Raw genomic sequence first — 18,599 nt, 5'->3', positions numbered from 1 at the left:
ATTTGAGTGTGTGTTTTGATGGTGTGCTTCTGCATAGGGAGGCCGGTGTATGCAGCCCTTAAGCCTCTCAGGTTGATGTGTTTCAAACAGGATTCACCAACCAAATATTCTTCACAGAACCTATCGTCTTCAAAACAGTCCTTGAAATTGGTGTAAACGCATATCAGAAATAAGACAGTTTGTGTCGATGAAACATATTTGTCTTTCTGTGTGTTTGTGTGCGTGTGTGTTTGTGTGCGTGCATGTGTGTGCAATGCTGAAAGCCTAATGGGAGTGAGCTTAACTCATGCACACAGCCTTGTTACATATCTGATTACTGGGCCCAGTCATTTTCTTGCCTTAAATAAGGAAGAAATTGGAGAGGATGAATGAAATTTGGCTGTCATATTGCCATGGTGGTGCAGCAGGGGGAGATTATGTATTTCACGTAATCGTTCATCATTTTCCAACCAGTGTTCAGGCTTAGCATAATGGAATTGGTAAACTGGTTTAAATCGGAACGTGAGGACGGACTATCAGGCCGACCATGAGGTACCCGGGTAATGTCTACACACCCAGCAGAATATGTTTTTACCACTGAGGGATACACACCAATAGTGAGGACACCGTACACATACACACGCACACTCACACACACACCAAAACACACAGACACACACACGTAAACACACACATGCTCTCGCCATCTTACACACTCATACATAGGTACTACACACACACACGCGAGTGCGCTGTTGGTACGCTTGAAAATACTAACTCAGTTAAGCATCGCATATTGACATGAATAATTGGTTTGTCTGTATTTAATTGTATTTAAATGGCGGTTTGAGGTACTCCTAAAAAATATATGGTTGCATATGTTCAATATTGTGTCTTTCAGTATTAATTTGTGTGTGATACACTATTATTCCATGTGCAGATACCAAACATCAACTAACATTAATGAATATAACAACAATAGATACAACACAATTATTCAAGAAAATTAATTTGTGTTTTTGCCTTTTGTGTTTTCCTTTCTCCAAAAATATCAAAACCTGATAAACAGTTTGCTTAGTTTTACAGATGTGGGAATGTGGGACATAATCTCTTATGACTTCTTTATTATTACACACACTTATATCTGTGATATGCTGAAGGCCCAGAGAGTGGTTGGTCACTAGGTGTCACAGGGGCCACTCTAAAGACCACCAGGCTGCTGTCTCAGGGCCTTTCATCTGTCACCCGTCACACACACAAGGCCGGCTCCATTCTGTCACATTCTGCTTGTTGTGGATATCCTGAGGCTTAGATCTTTGTTGCTTCAATAAGAGCCATTAAGTAATATTTATGATGCGTAGGTAAATCAATAATAGCATTAAGCAATAAACACACAAAATAAATTAAAACATAAACAGAATTTCTATAAATGGATGTATTATCAAAAGCCATATATAGAGTAATGATTGGATTGCAAGGAGTATGCTTTATGGATATATTTATAGGCTACTTAGTATTTATATTTATATATATATATATATATATATATATATATATATATATATATATATATATATATATATATATATATATATATACGGTATTATAAGGAAGTATAATATGAATTCCACATTGGAATTGATCTTATACTTTTCTGGACTCATGACAACTCCAAACTTCTAGTACTACTATTAATAATATTAATAAATAACATTGGTTGCATATAATTAATTATTATTATTATGTTTACAAACATTTGTGCAAACTGATAGATGAAAAGCAGTTGTTTTTGCTGATGTCAACTGTTTTCTAATTAGACCTAGAGGCGTTTAATAAACTCAGATATAAATTGTATGTCCTTTGCAGAATTAGCATCGTATCGTCTCAAACAGGTACTGGACCTGAGTTAATTGCGGTGACGAAAAACAAATTTGATCCTTTTCGGTGTGGTTGTTTCGGGCTAGGTATCACTCGGATAATGATAAATGTTCAATACGTGGTTTATTCCAACAGAGACAAAGGGTAAAATCGCATGAAGTATCTCTCGAACACAGTTCAGTTTATATTGGAATCGGGCGAAATGGTAAATAGGCCACGCCCGCATGTTTTAATTGATCCAGGTAAACCTTTGATCTGTCTTGGCTTGGGCGGAAATGGTTGAGAGGCCATGTTTGTAGTCTTTAACCTATCTACAAACTCATAAAAACGTATATGGTGTTGTCCACTAAGTGGAAAAGAAACCATTCATTACTGGTACAAGCTTGAAACATGTGGTCAAAAATAAAGCATAAACTAAAACTATTAACATCAGCAGGTGGCGTCCAGCTGCGCTCTTTTAAGGACTTTTTAAAGCACTAGAACTACTACTACTGAATGGGAAGGGAGCCAAGCACCTGCGCTCCCAGCATGCTTTGCGCATCCAATATGGAGGAACTGTCGGTGGAAGTCCGTGGCTCCAACGGGGCTTATTACAAGGTAAATACCGCCGTATCACCGCCAACTAGCACCAAATAGTGCATTACATTAGACTAAAGTTATAAATAGTGGGCCATGGTTCTGTATCGTGACTGTTGGATCAGGTGGAGCGGGCTGCTGCATGGCGACCACCGTTAGCTCTGTGGTTGTGGTTAGCAGGCTAGGCTAACCGGCTAGCTGCTCCTTCTGTCACCTGGAGACGGCTGCTCTGGGTCTGAACACCAACACACCGTGTAGATTAGATCATCTACCACACTGTCTGAATGGTGGTGGCTGTAGTGTGTCTCCTGGTGGGTGTTGGCCGGCCCAGCCCGGTGTTAGCAGGTAGTTTACAGCTCACTTGTTGTATCATGAGTCCAGCCCAAGTGAGGTAACGTTGAGATTGGTGTTACCTAAACCTGCTCAGATCGCTGTGGTCCTCAGGGCAAGTGCTACTCAACCATCTGCCTTAAGGCTTTTTATTCGACTCAAACACTGTTACAGTCGATATCTGGGAACGCTTGAAACTTAGTAGTGGGTCGGCTATGGCCGTTTAATATCTGGTTCTGCATCATGCTTAAGGTATGTGTGTGTGTGTTTGTGTGTGCCTGTGTGTGTGTGTGTGTGTGTGTGTGTGTGTCAGCTGCTCCTTGTCAATCCATAGCAGCTGCCATGTTGAAAAGGTTCAGTGATACCCTGAATTTCAGCGCTATTTCCAGCCCTGCTGTCCAGAGACACCCCACCATACCTCCTCACTCCTGCTTCCCTCGATCCACCATTCCTTACATGTCCTGCTCACATTGTTCTCCTCCCTTCCTTCGTCTCCTTTTCATATAACTGCACCCAGAGCTCCAGAACTTATTGGTATCTTCCTGTTACATGAATGCTGATGGCCTCCACCTTCCAACATGTAGCAGTCAGAATGTCCAAGTTGCTATAGATAGGTGTGTGTGTGTGTGTGTGTGTGTGTGTGTGTGTGTGTGTGTGTGTGTGTGTGTGTGTGTGTGTGTGTGTGTGTGTGTGGGGGGGGGGGAGCGCTCTTTGGAATGCTCTGTTCCACTTAAGAGTGCTAGTGACATGCCACTCCTGCTTCAATGGCAAAGATCACCTTAAAATTAGTGTTCTTTGATTCGTGTTATCTAGAAACTATCAACAAAAAATAGTGCCATTATAAATAAATCATATCTAATATGTGTGTGTGTGTGAATAACCTCTTTAGTCGCTGTTGTTGATGAAGTGGTGGATGTTGTTCCTTGTTTTATTATTTAACTAAATCTGTAGTACCTGGCTGCAAATTAATCTTTGTGACAATGAACTTGAAGCAGCTAAGAGGCTACCTTTTGCTAATCCATTTCATTTGCATGCAACTTTTTTGGTCGTTGCAGCTGTTGATGTAGGATAGCTAGAAACAATTAGCTATATCACAGACGGTATTATTAGCTCCATAACCTATATGCTTACAGGAAAGCTGGCTCACTGTGATATGAAGCATTTATTTTGTATTAGCATTAAATCTGTTGGGTTAGATAACCATTACTTACACCAGTCTTTCCCACCATTTTCTCCTTTATTTCTTTATTTTTGTTGTATGCATAATTTATATTACTGGAATCGATATATTTCCATTTAAGTAAATGGCGTGTCTGTGCTTGCAGGGCTTTGTCCGAGATGTTCATGATGATTCCCTCAGCATTGCCTTCGAGAACAAGTAAGTTTATACCAACACTATGACATTGTCTACGACAGCACTGAGTAGTCAAGTGATGAGGTTCCTTGACATTTATTAATTGTATTTAATCTGTAAATGTAAAAGTATAGGTCATATTACAACCCATTATCTAGGCCCTATGCTGGTATGGAATATTTGAGATATATTGTAAGCAGGCCAAACACGTAAGAAAATGGCAAAGGAAAAGCAGATGCAAGTGATCAAACAAGTTTATGCTTTACCCTTTGATCAGACTGAACCAACTCCTTGTTTAACCTGTTCCATATTTCTGTAGGGTTAGGTGCATTGGCCATGTTGCTGGCTCTAAAATAAAACTAGCCAATACAAATGTACCACTTCTGCTACTGATTGTTGAAACTGATCAAGTTACCGTCATTAACACCGAGAGTTTGATCTGTTTCAAAGTAAACATGCCAAAGAAAGTGTGACGGTAAAAAAACTATTTGCTATGCTTCTCAATGTTCAGCTGGCAGCCGGAACGCCAGGTGCCCTTCGATGAAATCAGGATGCCCCCCCCCAGCGACGCTCCGAAGGAGATCGGAGAGGGGGAGGAGGTGGAGGTGAGTGAGCACAGGTCAAACGGAGGTGGAACACCTGGAGATCAGGAGGTCCTGCCCCCAAGGTCCCATCCGGCAAATCTAGAAAGTCAGCTCACAATATTGTGGAGGACACCTACTGAGGATCTAGATGTTCCGACACTGCACTCAAATTTTCTTCACGTTTTCTTCATCTGTCTCACTCCACATTCTCTGTGTCCTCCCAGATCTTCTCCAGAGCCAATGAGCAGGAGCCCTGTGGATGGTGGTTGGCTAAAGTTCGCATGATGAAGGGGGATGTAAGGAGCTGGAGCAACAACAAACAAAATAACACTGGATTACATAGGGATCTTATTTAGAGTTCTGTGTTCAGTATAAAATAAGCAACAAGCATCGACCACATCCTCACCAATTCATTAACAGCCTTTGGAACCGAATCTTAAACAGGGTGTGAAGTTGCCTGTTTGTTAACTTGTATTTGTCCTGTAAAGAATCTTTGTTTAGACATTGTTTGACTAACTATGCACTTGCTCGGTTTGGTCAGTTTGTAGTTGAACTGTGCTGGAGTTCGCTGTAATCCTTTGATTAAGCTGTCGTATGAAACTGATGATTTGGTATTCTCCCAATGTTAAAAACTGTACCAGGAATTATAGACCGGTTGGATCATAACTTTTTGTAAAATGAAATCCCTGGATCAGTTAATTTCCTTCTGACAGGATGTCTGTTATTTACCCCTGAGACCCGTTGCTTGTGTTTTCCAGTTCTACGTGATTGAGTACGCAGCCTGCGATGCCACCTACAACGAGATCGTGACCTTTGAGCGCCTGCGTCCCATCAACCCCAACAAGGCACTCACCAAGAACTCCTTCTACAAGTGCACCGTGCCTGTTCCTCAGGATCTGCAAGAGGCGTATGTACAACAGCCAAACATGTACTGCTGGAGTTATATACGATATTAACGAGTACCAAAGATGCCTCTGCCGCAAACAGCATGACCACAGAACACAATGACCCTACACCGTCTACCTTGGCTAAAATGAAAGCAATAAATAGGAACTGAGATACAAAAAAAGTGATCAAAACACTTAACAAAGTCTTATACTATTGATATTGAAAATGAGTCATCTGTATAAAGGCATAGGTGTCACACAGTGTTGCCTATGTTGTGTGATTCATGCTCTGTGTATCGGGTCAGTGTTATGGAACATTTCTCTCGTTCTTTTCTAGGTGCCAGAATGAGCAGGCCCATAAGGACTTTAAGAAAGCTGTCGGAGCCTATTGCATCTTCTACTGCCCTGAGACCAGCCAACTCGTTGTCATGGTAACGTCCCGCCTCTGTATATAATGTCTGATTCGAGACGGCCATCCTCATTTTGCCGTTTTAGTGTCTTTCAATTGTGTTTTAAAGATCTCCTATTATACTACCTTTCTGCTCTTCATTTCTTATTAATGACTCCTATAGAGCAACCTCACACGAATCACAGCACAAAAAACAATGTCGATTTTTCGGGAAACTCTTCCTCTCATCCGGGCGCTTTCAGCGTTCTCTGTCGACACTCGGCTTCGTCCTCCTCCGCCCCCTCGCCCCCCTCCTGCCAACCCCGCTCCGTTGTGATTGGTTACCTTACGGAAGAGCATGTTGCAGCATTACCATACATGGAAAATCCGGATTGTTCTACGTAGATAAATCCTGGAAATTTAAACCTCAATTTTAAGTGAATGGCGACCGGCGTCCCTAGTGTTTAGCGCTCTGCACAGCCACCGCAGACGTTCAGCAGGGAATACTCTAAATGCATGCACGTCATTATTTGACACTTTAGTATGGTTAAACATGACTATAAATCATTATAACAACGTTTTTAGGTCATAAAAGTCGAAAAAAGCACAATAGGTGCTCTTTAACCCCCTGTTGTGGCTCGCTGTGTGCAGTCCAACAACGAGTCGACGGTGAAGCGCGTCTCCCTGCTGAGCGACATGCACCTGCGCAGCATCAGGACCAAGCTGCTGCTGATGTCACGCAACCAGGAGGCCACCAAGCACCTAGAGGTCAGTACGTAGCCCAGTACGGCCCCCGTTTACCTCTTCTGATCGCTGGCTCCAGTTGCCACTATGAGCACCTTACTGGGTGTTTGCTGGTACTTATGTTTTGGGAGTTGTACTTGCAGTGTTTTTTCCAGCATCTCTCCAGTCTGTTCTTGAAACTGTTGCCACTTGGTGCGTTCACCGCTTCCGATGGTAGGTTGTTCCATGTGTTGGTCACTCTCAAGCTGAAGAAGTTTTTCCTTAGTTGAGTTTTGGGTCTTTGGGTCGTTAGTTTGCTCTGGTGCCCCCCTGGACGTTTGGCTGCAGCAGCACTCAGTCAGCAACACGGCAGTGATGGAGGATGCCTTACTTACTGTGGGTGGATGTGTAAAGCTGGAGTGTCATGGTTGTGTTTCTTCCCCAGAGCTCCAAGCAGCTGGCCTCCTCCTTCCAGGAAGAGTTTACGGTGAGGACGGATTTGATGGGGCTGGCCATCGGTAGCCATGGCAGCAACATCCAGCAGGCGCGTAAAATACCGGGTGTCACGGCGATCGAGCTGGACGAGGAGACCGGGACGTTCAGGATCTATGGAGAGGTCGGTACCTGTTGAGTGTTCAGGCTCTGTGTTCCCATAGCTGCAATCCGGCATGCAGATAAGAAACACAATGACAAATTGTGTTAAATAGTATTTGTTTTATTTTATACATATATCATAGGTGCCCCTAACTCCACCCTCCTCAATTGCTTTATTGTGATTGCTGAAATAATGTGGAAAGATAAAAATCTGGTTTATTGAAGAATAAAGAAAATGCATGATGATGACGGTGGCTTTAGCTCATGAATGGCTTTAGACTATATGTAGGGTCTTAAAGTTAAACAAGCGACTCAATATAAAAAGAGAACATTTACCTGTTAATTACCTGATAACTTAGCAGGTGGTGAGTGGCCAGCAGATCAGCTTCCATCACAGGGTTAACATGCTCACAATTACAAGAACAAGATGCGGCCTCAGACAGACTAGGCGGTCTGCTCGAGCATCGGGGCCCAGGAGCCTGACTCCGGTGTTTCTTTCAGACGGCAGAGGCGGTGAAGAAGGCCAGGAACATCTTGGAGTTTCTGGAGGATTCTGTCCAGGTGCCCAGGAACCTCGTGGGTAGGTTGACACGGAGACACGACTGAAGCTCTCACCGCATTTGATTGGGCTAGAACCTGACCCTTATTTTAACGTCCCCAGTTCTCAGAATTACTTAGAATTTGTCTCAGTCGTCAATAATTAATCAGAGTATCAACAGTGAATTTTGATAGCCCCATCCCGAGCCAATCGGGAGAAATGTACACCGCGAGTGTCGTGGTTGATCCAGCTCCCGCCAGGGCTTGAACATAAATCTGTCGTCTGTCTACAGGGAAGGTGATTGGCAAGAACGGTAAGGTGATCCAGGAGATAGTGGACAAGTCTGGCGTGGTTCGGGTCAGGATCGAGGGGGACAACGACAACAAACAGCCACGGCAGGAAGTAAGCATCAACTGCTGGGCTACTCTATGCGGCTGTTATTACATCTACCAAGTACAGTCTGTCTAATGTTTATACAGAGCCAGAGCCAGACGTCGAAAGCCATTCTTCTATATAGGATTAAATAATATACAGACCAGCTGTTTCATAAACGCTAGTTCATTTATATAAACTATTTTAGTATGGTTTTATAACATGCAACGTCAAAGTTTAAACAAGCTAGCTGATATAGAAATGACACGTTTCTATAGACCCCAATGCCCCCTAGTGTTGTCATGGTGACCCGGCCCTTGGTGCCGTGCTAATTAAGTCTTTTGTGCTTGTGTGTGTTGCCGACACAGGGAATGGTTCCCTTCACCTTCGTGGGAACCAAGGAGAACATCGGCAACGTTCAGGTCCTGCTGGAGTACCATATCTCCTACCTCAACGTAAGCACGTCCACCGGGGGTTTGCCTCGTGTCGTGATAGCGATCGATCGGCGCCACCGGCAATAAACCGGGGGCTCAGACGCATGTCTGAGCAAATCAGTAGCAGCCCGCTAATGATATGCATGTCTCCTCCTGGCATTCAGCTGACATTTAACTCCACGCTACTCTGTAAAGGTCTGCTGCAAATCCCCCCTGAGATGATCACCGCAAGGGAAAGGGAAACAAAGTTAACCTGGTGCTCTGCCTTCTGACATCTCTAAGCTGTGTGTACACAGGAGAACACCCGACTTACGCTCCCGCCACACCGGACGGCTTTAGCTGTGTGTGTCAGAAGAAGCATTCTGCTGAATCCGTTAGGGTCACTTGATTACCAATAGTTAGGGCAATAGTTGCATGAGAATTGTACCAGACTCATGTCTGCCTCCTCACCGGCTGCTGCTCCTCCTCCTCCTCCTCCTCCTGCTCCTCCTCCTGCCGCTCCTCCTCCTCCTCTTGCCCCTCCTCCTCCTCCTCCTGCTCCTCCTCCTCCTCCTCCTCCTCCAGGAGGTGGAGCAGCTTCGTCTGGAGCGGCTGCACATCGACGAGCAGCTCCGGGCGGTGACCCAGGGCCACCGGCCCTCGGACCGGGAGCGCGGGGAGCGCGGCGCGGAGAGGGGCGGCTACGGCCAGGAGGGCGGCGCCCCCGGCCCCGGCTCCTCCCTGCACAACAGCCGCTCCTACACAGGCCGGGGCCGCGGACGCAGGGGCCCCAACCAGACCTCTGGATACGGTAGGGCCCCCAGTGTGACACGCCTCAACCAGCCCCTTTTTGTTTAGACCAATGAGAATTGGTTATGACACGAATGGTGGGGATTTGGCCAAAGGAAAGTGAAAAGCGATGTAGTTTATTTGTATGAATAAATTCCCATGAATATTATTCATGGGAAGCAGAATTGACTGGTGATCGTCCAATGCCGATTTATCTGAACTACTTTGTACGGTGCGCCTCCAGGAACCAACTCGGAGCACTCCAACGCCTCGGAGACGGATTCAGAGCGCAAAGACGAGCTGAGTGACTGGTCCCTGGCCGGGGAGGACCAGGACCGGTACGGCTCTCTGGGTTACAGATCACTGCAACGGAGGGCATGCAATCCTTGCAGTCTTTTATATAAATGAATAAATATACTTGGTTGTGCTGACTGAGCTCCTGCCGGCCACAGGGAGCGGGGCCCGCGGCCCCAGAGGGACAGCCGCAGGAGGCCAGGGGCCGGCAGGGGAGCCCGAGGGGGTCCGGGAGGCCGAGGAAGAGGAGGATACGGGAACAACTCTGGTAAAACTCATTGCACACACACACGGTACGAGACGGACGCTAATGAAGGACGTGAGTAAACCCTGGGCGTGTCTCTGACAGCTGGGCGAGGAGACTATGACGGTAACGTTGGTTACGGCGCCCTGGAGGCCAACACGGAGACGGACCAGACGGCCGACACGGACGCCAGCGAGTCCAACCTGCCCGCCAACCGCCGCCGTCGCTCCCGGCGACGGCGCACGGACGAGGACACCACGGTGATGGACGGCATGAGCGAATCGGACAACGCCTCCGTGAGCGAGAACGGCATAGGTAGGAGGGGGGCCTGGAGCGAACACACAGGACACCCACAGGACACCCACAGGACACCCACAGGACACCCACAGGACACCCACAGGACACCCACAAGACACCCACAAGACACCCACAAGACACCCACATGACCATGAACAGTAGACGTCCATGAAAGGACAAACTTTACTTCATTGCGACTGTTGGGAACCTTGCACCTGTAATAATCCCCAAAGCTTTATCTCATTGATATGAGGAACCATCCCCTCCCTAAACACTGTGGGTGTTTTAAAGGCGTAAACAGCCTCGCCTCCTGGGGTTGGTCGGGCTGTAAACCAGTCCAAGCAGGTACAGAATAGTTTTATTCTATGATGAGTGAGAGTAACAGAAGGGATCACTGAAAAAAAACCAAAACTACCACAGACTCTTTAAGACCCCCCCCCCCTCTCTCTGACCACGCCCGCCCCAGATGACCCAGAGGTCAAACCTCAGCGTCGTAACCGCAGCCGCCGCCGCCGGGACCGCCTGCCCGACGCCAGGCAGCCAGGTAACCACGGCAACCGTCAAATCATTCCCCCCCCCCCCCCGGGACAGCTGATCCACGTCTAACGGCTTGGCGGTGTGGTGGTTCCGTTTCCCCCCTAACCCACAATGCAGAACCCTGAGTGGTCTGCTGCTGCACGCTCTGCTCTCTGCCGTTGGCGGCAGGAGGGACCTCTGCCCCGCCTTAAAGACATTAACCCCTCTGATCAACTAACTGGGCCTCAATGTAACCACCTTGTAACACCACGGTTACACCTGCAGAATAACGTCAAGATACGCCAGCGTGTCAAATAAGAACGCTTTAATAATGATTGGGTTCATTGTTGGTTATTGGTATTCGGTACAAGTTACCTGGTTAAATGTGGTATTAACTGTTTGGAGCTGTCTTTGGTGTAGATGAATTACAAGGGCGCGTCTGCGGGTTTTAGTTCCCAGCAGCGGGAATCTTTAGTGCTATCTCTGTTTCAACATGCTCTGTTCTACTTCAACTCAATCAGCCATGCTTGCCATAATCGAAACAGCCAACGCTTCGAATCAGAATCTGCAGGAACTCAATGCTATACAGGAATGGGCTTCACATGGCACAACACTTTCAGGACAGGGAGCTGGTGTCTGTACGACCCCTGAGGGTTTCCTCAGAGTATTCATGTTCTAATTGACTCACTGTGTTCTCATTACATTTTCCAACTTGAGTCCAATGAGTGCTCAGAGCAAGGCTGATACATTTTCCTTTACGAGTTCACTGTGATGCTTCATAAGCTTAGTAGTGGCAGTTAAAGGAGATCCAGAACATAGTAGTGCTATGAATCGATCCTGGTCCAAATCTTTACTTTCTCAAAACCTAGGATATATATAGTGGGTTTTTTGATAGTGGGAAGTGACTAGCTCAAACAGTGTTTCCTTCTCATAATATGTGAATACATTTCCAAGGTTTTTTCTTATTAATTCTCAGTGATTGAATATGCATTTATAATGCCAAAGTGCAACTTGGCCTGATTTCCTCAATAGGCCTCCTTTGTTCATCAGAGCATTAGAGGATTTGCCCCTTTTTTAAACTTTAAATCTGTCCACCTTGCAATCCTGCACTTTTAGCATGACTAATAATAGAGGCCCTACGAGGGTGTAAAGCTTGCTACACGCTAACCGTCAATCATCTCTCACCACCTGCTTTTGGGTTATATGATCGCGGGGATTCAGTAGGAACCCAATGTTCTCTGTTAAATACAACCTCTCTCTCTCTGTCCCCAAGCTGTGACAGTGGCTGACTACATCTCACGGGCCGACTCTGAGAGCCGACAGAATGCAGCGGGCATGGACACCAAGAATAACAAGAAGGAAGTGGTCAGTACACACATGGATTAAGTTTGTAGTAGGGCTGGGCGATATGGACCAAAACTCAAATCTCGATATTTTTTGTTCGAATGGCGATATACGATATTATAACGATATTTTGAATAAAACGGGTAAAGTGTGTTGTTTTAACTCAAAGCCACAAGTATTCACCATCAACCATTTATTTAGATTTAGTTTTTTTTTTTTTGCTCAACACGGAGCACAGCTGTGCCTTAACAACAGATGTGTAAGGGATAATGTATAGAACGCCGGTCATTATCGGGAAAATGAGCCCCGACAGGGTGACCAGGACACCGACGTGCAGTGGAGTTGTCTTGCTTCGCCCTGAAGGGGCTTATTTTCGATAATGACTGGCTATGTTCTATACATTATCCTGCTTATTACACGGATACTTGCCTAAACGAAAAATAACTTCATGGTGTGTCTTTTTACAATTCATTTGTAACCAGCATTCGTAGTGTTGATCAGCAGAGAAATAGTCCACCAAAGTTGTGACGTCGCTTAGAAACCAAAGACGCCGGGGCTGACAAGTTACCGGACTACTTGCGGAGTGATACCAAAGACGTCATTAGAGGCAAAAAATCCTTTGTTTTCCTTGACAGCGGTCGATTATACTCATGATTATACTTAGCAATGGTGAATTATCAAATATAAATTCACCGCCGGAAGTTGTGAAGGGCCCATGCAAGTGAACGGAGTGTTCCACGGCATTGAGAAGAGACGTGTAATAAAAAGCAATAGTGTTGCCTGTTTGAAACATACGGAACCCGCACAGGGGAGATGTTCCCTCCAGGGCCGACGCTATCGGGGGCAACACCCTTCGCTTTGACCGGCAGTGGGTCTGCCGATAGGTCGGAATATGGTTGGAATGAAGCGGCCACCGATTCTTGACAGGCTGGGTACTTTATTCTTACACACAACCGGACCTGTTCATTACTTCGCTAAACTGACATGCACGCTACCGCTCGCTCTCCTCGCTCGTACACTGACTCGCTGACGTCACACACACGTACACTGCCAGTGATATGCGTGCGATACTTTCTCGTGCTCACGAGATACTTTCTCGTGAGCACGAGAAACATTAAAAACATTTTTTTTACCCCATGTCCCTTTACGGGTTCGTACTCTCTACCACCACGTGTTTATTCAAAGTTAGTTGTGATGCGTAACGTGGGTGGGAGAACACTGCGTACATGTAAGGGGCGGGATTGAGCAGCTAAACATGGCTTGTAGGCTCAGAGAGCAGCGGTCGGCCTTATAAAATAGCGCTCGCAAAGCAACATCAAAATAATATATAATATACCGGTATGGCGATATTGTCTCAACTACATATCTCTTTCAAAAATATACCGGTATAAATTTTACTACCGATATATCGTCCAGCCCTAGTTTGTAGTACACTGTAAATAGTTTGACTTTAAGCTGTCGTCAATCCCCCTGTAATGGCAGAATAAGCCATTGTACACAAGTTGATTTGAGTTACTCATCAATGATAAGTGGATGTCATTTTTTAATTCAAATAACAAGACTGAAATTATTTAAACGCCTCCATGTCATTCATTATACTTTTTGTGTTTTTTTTCTTGATAAAGAGTAGCATGATTATAACGTGTACATCTTACTTTTGCATTTCACTTATTACACAAGTATTATAATGTGTAAAGCTTATGTTTTTAAAGTTTCCTGTAATGTCTTAAAGTGCCTACGCAAATTTCCCTCTAGGTCCAAATCAAGTGTTTTGATTGATATGTTTGACCTGTCACTCAGGTTCATGTGGATGACATCGCTGAGAATAGCCCGCCCACTGCCCCAAAAACCAACAGCACTCCCAGCAAGAAAGCCGATGGTGACCAGGGCGCAAGCGACAAGACCGGGTCGCCAAAGTCTTCCACGGAGAGGCCGGCCAAAGCCTCCCTCCAGGGTGAACCTAACACACAGGCGACCGTCAACGGAGTCTCCTAATTAGACGCAATAACCAAGAAAATGGGATTAGGGTTATTTCTGTTAAAATGCTCAGTACTCAAATGGCCTCAAAGGTGGAGTGGAACACACCACTTCCATTTTTGCTTTTTCACCTTTGTTTGAAATATTTGAACCCCCAGTACAGTTCTCGATATCCCAGACGGGCTCTCTGATCATTTTATCACTGTTTTTACTATAGGTCTTCATGTACGAGCTTGCCAAAGATAGTCAAACATACAAACTCACAGATATCTCTATGTACTGCACTTTTCATTCTCCCTCTCCCTCTCTCTGAGTATCTTTGCAGGCGAGGCGGTACTGAAGACGAGACAAAAAATAGACAAACAAAAAATGAAAAACTTCTGACCGGATTTCAGTCCAAACCATGCTGTGGTCAACAAGGCTGTACTCGTCACTGTTCCCATGTCAAATTCAACTCATAAATGATCCATTCGGCCCGAAACACAACCACAGCATGTCTGCGTTTACTGGAAACCTGGTCAGAGTATGTCCAACGTACAAGTGATCAGCTGTCGTGCCTTGAGTGTAGATTCAACATGTCGTTGCCTGGCTACATATAAAAGTATCCTATGAGATCTCTCTTCTTCGTTAGCCTTGGTCTGGCCTGCCAGCATGGAAACTGTTTATATGTCCCTAAACGCCATCCCCACCTCTGCGAGCAGGCTGGGGCTAATGCAGGAGGGATCTCAGTGGCCTATCGCTTTCAAATCAGATCTCTTTCAAATCAGGTTCTATCTCTTATATCTATCTGTTGAGTTGAGGAGTGATGTTAGCTGCTTTGTTTCCTTTATTTCAATATGCAACTGCTTTTCCGTCATAGGAGGAAATGTTATGTACTATGTGTCTGGAAAACGAGTAGAAGAGTTCTTTCTTTGCACTGAATTGTTACTTCTTTTTGTTGATTTTTTGAAATAACCGTAGTGTTAGCGCGTCAAACTGGCATGTTAATGTTGTTTTTTAAACACTGATGTAGCTGCCAGAGCTGGGTTTCCTTATGACATCTTGACGCTGAGCTGCAGGTGGCTTTGTTCTGGTTGAAGGAAGGGAAGGCCATGTGGATGCCAAGGGCTATGGACCCTCATCCAACCTTCAGAAGTCTCTTAACTTGTGCAATGCAAAGACTTATTTTTCTTTTAAGTAACAGGGTCTGTACCACATGTTCTCTGCCCGTTACCTTAAAGATGGTTTATACTTTGTTCGTTCTGTGCCCGTTCCGGGCAGTGGGCATACACATCCCTGGTGTTTAAAGATGCTTCTGGGAACAACGCCCAGATCAGGATGTCATTTTCATGGTTCTTCCACAGACTGGACATGGTCATGACTGTTTCACTAAAGATTTATTTATTTAAAGGAAAAAAAAACAAAAAAACATGCAGTATTTAAGTTAGTGAGGCTGTCTTCTTCTTGACACTAAAACTGGCATTAATAAGCTTGTTTATTTTAAGATGGATGACAATTTGGACTACTGAGTGTTGTGTGGCTCCCCAAGTGGTTTCTTTTTGTGGGCGACTACAGTACTTTCTTGTTTTGTTTTTTAAGAATCATTCTGGTTGGTTGATGTGCAATATGTTTTGTATGCAGGTAGTTCTTAAATAAACATGATCTTCCCTCAAGATCTAAAAAAGTCAAATTGACATGACTTACATATGCATCTGTGTTGAATCATTCTTTGGCAACTGGTCATAAGTGTTTGCTGAATGGTAGGCATCATCATTTAAAGAAACAATATAATTTGTTGGAAAATGTTTAATGCATCTCATTTTTACAGGGCAAAGTTAAGTCCAGTGGACTCCCAAATACCATTTGTATCTTGATTTCAATTTCATAGGGCTATGATCGAAGTAAAACCATCTGAATATAACAAGTATACAAGCATTTAAGCAATCAAAACCAAACTTCAAGTGGATAATTGTATAGGCTAAAACAGGGGCATCACAAATAGTTTAAGACAAATGTTTGTACAGCACATGGTGTACTCTGGTGTTTCCTGGCAAGGTGAATATACAGAGTAGAATAGGCAATAATTGTCAATGTGACAAAGCAAAACCCAGACACTTGTTTATTTTTGCCCATCCATCAGATCCTTTGCTTCATTTATCTTGGCGGCGAGGTATGGAGAGCCACCTGAAGGAGCAAAGACAGGTCAAGTTCAAAAGAGATACGCAGCTACACTGGAACCACATTGAAACTTTTGTGTGCACGACCAGAGAGCCATCATAAGAGACCTACAGCTCAAACACCTATCCATGTAGCAAGGACTTCTCATTCTAAGGTTGTGCAACTGGTAACTGGGCCCACCACTATATACACATATTGCCAGTGAAAAGAGTTGTATTTAGGATTTATAAAGTTAAAGCAGCCTTATCAATTGAAACAACCAAACATGTCTGCAATAGGAGTTGTGTGCCAGGAATGACATCGGCAGCCATGTTTCGCACGGCTAAATCTGCATGCATCGTGAGTGTAGGTATGTCCTGAGAAGGTATCACCTTTACTCTGCATAGCAGACAAATGTGTTCGCCCAGACAGTCTCTCTATCTGGCACAGAGATTGTAGGATTGGATGAACTTATAGGAGCAGTCTGATGAAAAATTACCTCTGTCTGGGTGGTTTAGAATCATCATTTTTCTGTGGGCTTCTCGGATCTTATTCTTATTTGCCGTGGGGCTGCAATATAAAAGCAAACAAACATAACAATCAGGTTATATTATCTGTGATATTGGATGGTCTGAAAATCATGTCAAACAGTGGCTACACACCTGACACCTAAAACCAGCGCCGCCTCTCTCTTTGTCATCTTTGGGTCGAATCCACCCCGATAGTATCCACTTCCAAAAGCCTGCAATGCATACACAACCTTTGTCGCAACTTTTGGAAGTACCAAAATAAAACGCATACTGTAGTAGTCTTTACCCCTTTGGAGGCACACCACACCTCATTTCGAACAATAATCTACATTAGATACTTCAGGCGTTTGCTTTGAAGTCTGAACATGTAATTATTTCTTACCGATTTGGGGATGTTCTGTAGGGCTTGTTTCATCTGAGGCTCCATGTGTTTTGCTGCTTGCAACACATAACGTCCTGAAAAGATAAAGAAAACAAACAAATAGGTTTTAAACGTACTACTGATATATTGTATATGATTACCATAAAAGTGTGCTATTGTACACACATGCAGGACGTTTTTCCAATCAATATCCGTGTGGATCTATCGCATCTCTGTAACTAGTACCGTCGTCTTACTAGTACTCCTGGTCTTGAGAGACAATAACATGAAAGTATACACATTTTATTAAAAAGTGCTAATAACAGAAAATTCTTACCTGCAAACCCTGCCGCTGCTAGTGCCAATCCCGCCACCACGGCGGAGCTCGCCTGAGGAGAACATCAGGAGAACATTAGGAGAACATCAGGAGAACATCAGAGACAGGAGAACATCAGGAGAACAGAGACAGGAGAACATCACGTCAGAAGACCATCAGAAAACAGGAGAACATCACGTCAGAATAAGACAGGAGATCATAAGACAGGAGACGCCATCAGAAGACAGGAGAACATCACGTCAGAAAACCATCAGAAGACAGGAGAACATCACGTCAGAATAAGGAGATCATAAGACAGGAGACGCCATCATAAGACAGGAAACCATCAGAAGACAGGAGAACATCATTAGACAGGAGAACATCATAAGACAGGAGACCATCAGAAGACAGGAGAACATCACGTCAGAAGACCATCATAAGACAGGAGACCATCAGAAGACAGGAGAACATCAGAAGACAGGAGAACCTCGCATTATGAAGGACATGTGTGTTGGTAGCAGTCAGATGGTGACTGATCACCTCCTACTATCAGTTAGACTTTGTTTATTCCCACAACATGTGGGGTGAACGTGTAACCGTGTTAATCGTTTATAAACACACTCATGGTGTGGTGTTAATGACAACAGACACAAGGTCAGTGATCAAAACACCAGCTAGCATCAGCTAGCTCGTCAGCTAACTCCACCAAACAGAGTCGCAGTCACAGGGGAAACAATCGGCCACAGAACGAGGTCCACTCACCATGCTGATGTTATGTTGAGTTGATGTTACAATCGATTCCCAGAACGTCCCAGCATGTGTCTTCGCACTATTGTCACAAATGACCTCTCATGCTGACAACTCGTGTCGTCATGCATCTGCCGTAAATCAGAATCAATTGTCGTAAGGGCGCCGAGACGCAATCTGGTGGAGCAGCAGCCAGGGGCGGGGCCTGTGGCTGAGTGGCAGCCAGCTGCGGTGCCGGTGCCGGGGCCTGTCGCTTGGCAGGTCGGCGGTTTCGTCTTTTCTTTCCACGTTTTTCGACATTTTGTGTCAAAGTCGATAAAGGTTTGCTACTTTTTAACGTACATTTTAAGTTTCACACCTTGTTTAATCAAGGCTAAAATACTGGGGCTATATGTGGGTGTGCTTTCTTTAACACAGGTTGATTCCCTGCTT

The 18,599-nt window shown here is 44.8% G+C and overlaps 2 protein-coding genes across 5 annotated transcripts; one reads left to right on the top strand and one right to left on the bottom strand.

Moving 5' to 3' along the window:
* Positions 1-2,374: 2,374 nt before the first annotated feature.
* Positions 2,375-15,719, top strand: fxr1 (FMR1 autosomal homolog 1; the record flags this gene model as incomplete). Of its 4 annotated transcripts, none has more annotated exons than XM_079739367.1 (18): positions 2,375-2,454; positions 4,089-4,141; positions 4,629-4,722; positions 4,926-4,997; positions 5,460-5,608; positions 5,926-6,019; positions 6,628-6,744; positions 7,145-7,315; positions 7,795-7,873; positions 8,124-8,233; positions 8,563-8,658; positions 9,202-9,427; positions 9,650-9,743; positions 9,858-9,967; positions 10,049-10,258; positions 10,707-10,784; positions 12,030-12,121; positions 13,901-15,719. In XM_079739367.1, the coding sequence occupies 18 exons, from the start codon at positions 2,386-2,388 to the stop codon at positions 14,093-14,095; spliced, it is 2,109 nt and encodes a 702-aa protein (XP_079595493.1). In that variant the 3' UTR covers positions 14,096-15,719. The 4 variants fall into 4 exon arrangements, with proteins under 4 accessions (XP_079595493.1, XP_079595494.1, XP_079595496.1 ...); XM_079739368.1 differs by having other exon boundaries at positions 2,386-2,454; positions 8,572-8,658; XM_079739370.1 differs by lacking the exon at positions 10,707-10,784 and having other exon boundaries at positions 2,386-2,454; positions 8,572-8,658.
* Positions 15,720-15,856: 137 nt separating this feature from the next.
* dnajc19 (DnaJ (Hsp40) homolog, subfamily C, member 19) lies at positions 15,857-18,309 on the bottom strand. The gene is made up of 6 exons (XM_079739461.1): positions 18,183-18,309; positions 17,442-17,493; positions 17,126-17,199; positions 16,876-16,955; positions 16,713-16,783; positions 15,857-16,240 (listed from the first exon to the last, which is right to left on the bottom strand). Exons 1-6 carry the CDS (start codon positions 18,183-18,185, stop codon positions 16,176-16,178), a joined length of 345 nt encoding a protein of 114 aa, XP_079595587.1. The 5' UTR covers positions 18,186-18,309; the 3' UTR covers positions 15,857-16,175.
* Positions 18,310-18,599: the final 290 nt, after the last annotated feature.

This window comes from Pollachius pollachius, assembly GCF_949987615.1.
Source record: "Pollachius pollachius genome assembly, chromosome: 7".
NCBI lineage: Eukaryota > Metazoa > Chordata > Actinopteri > Gadiformes > Gadidae > Pollachius > Pollachius pollachius.
This window is presented reverse-complemented; position numbering and strand designations above follow the sequence as displayed.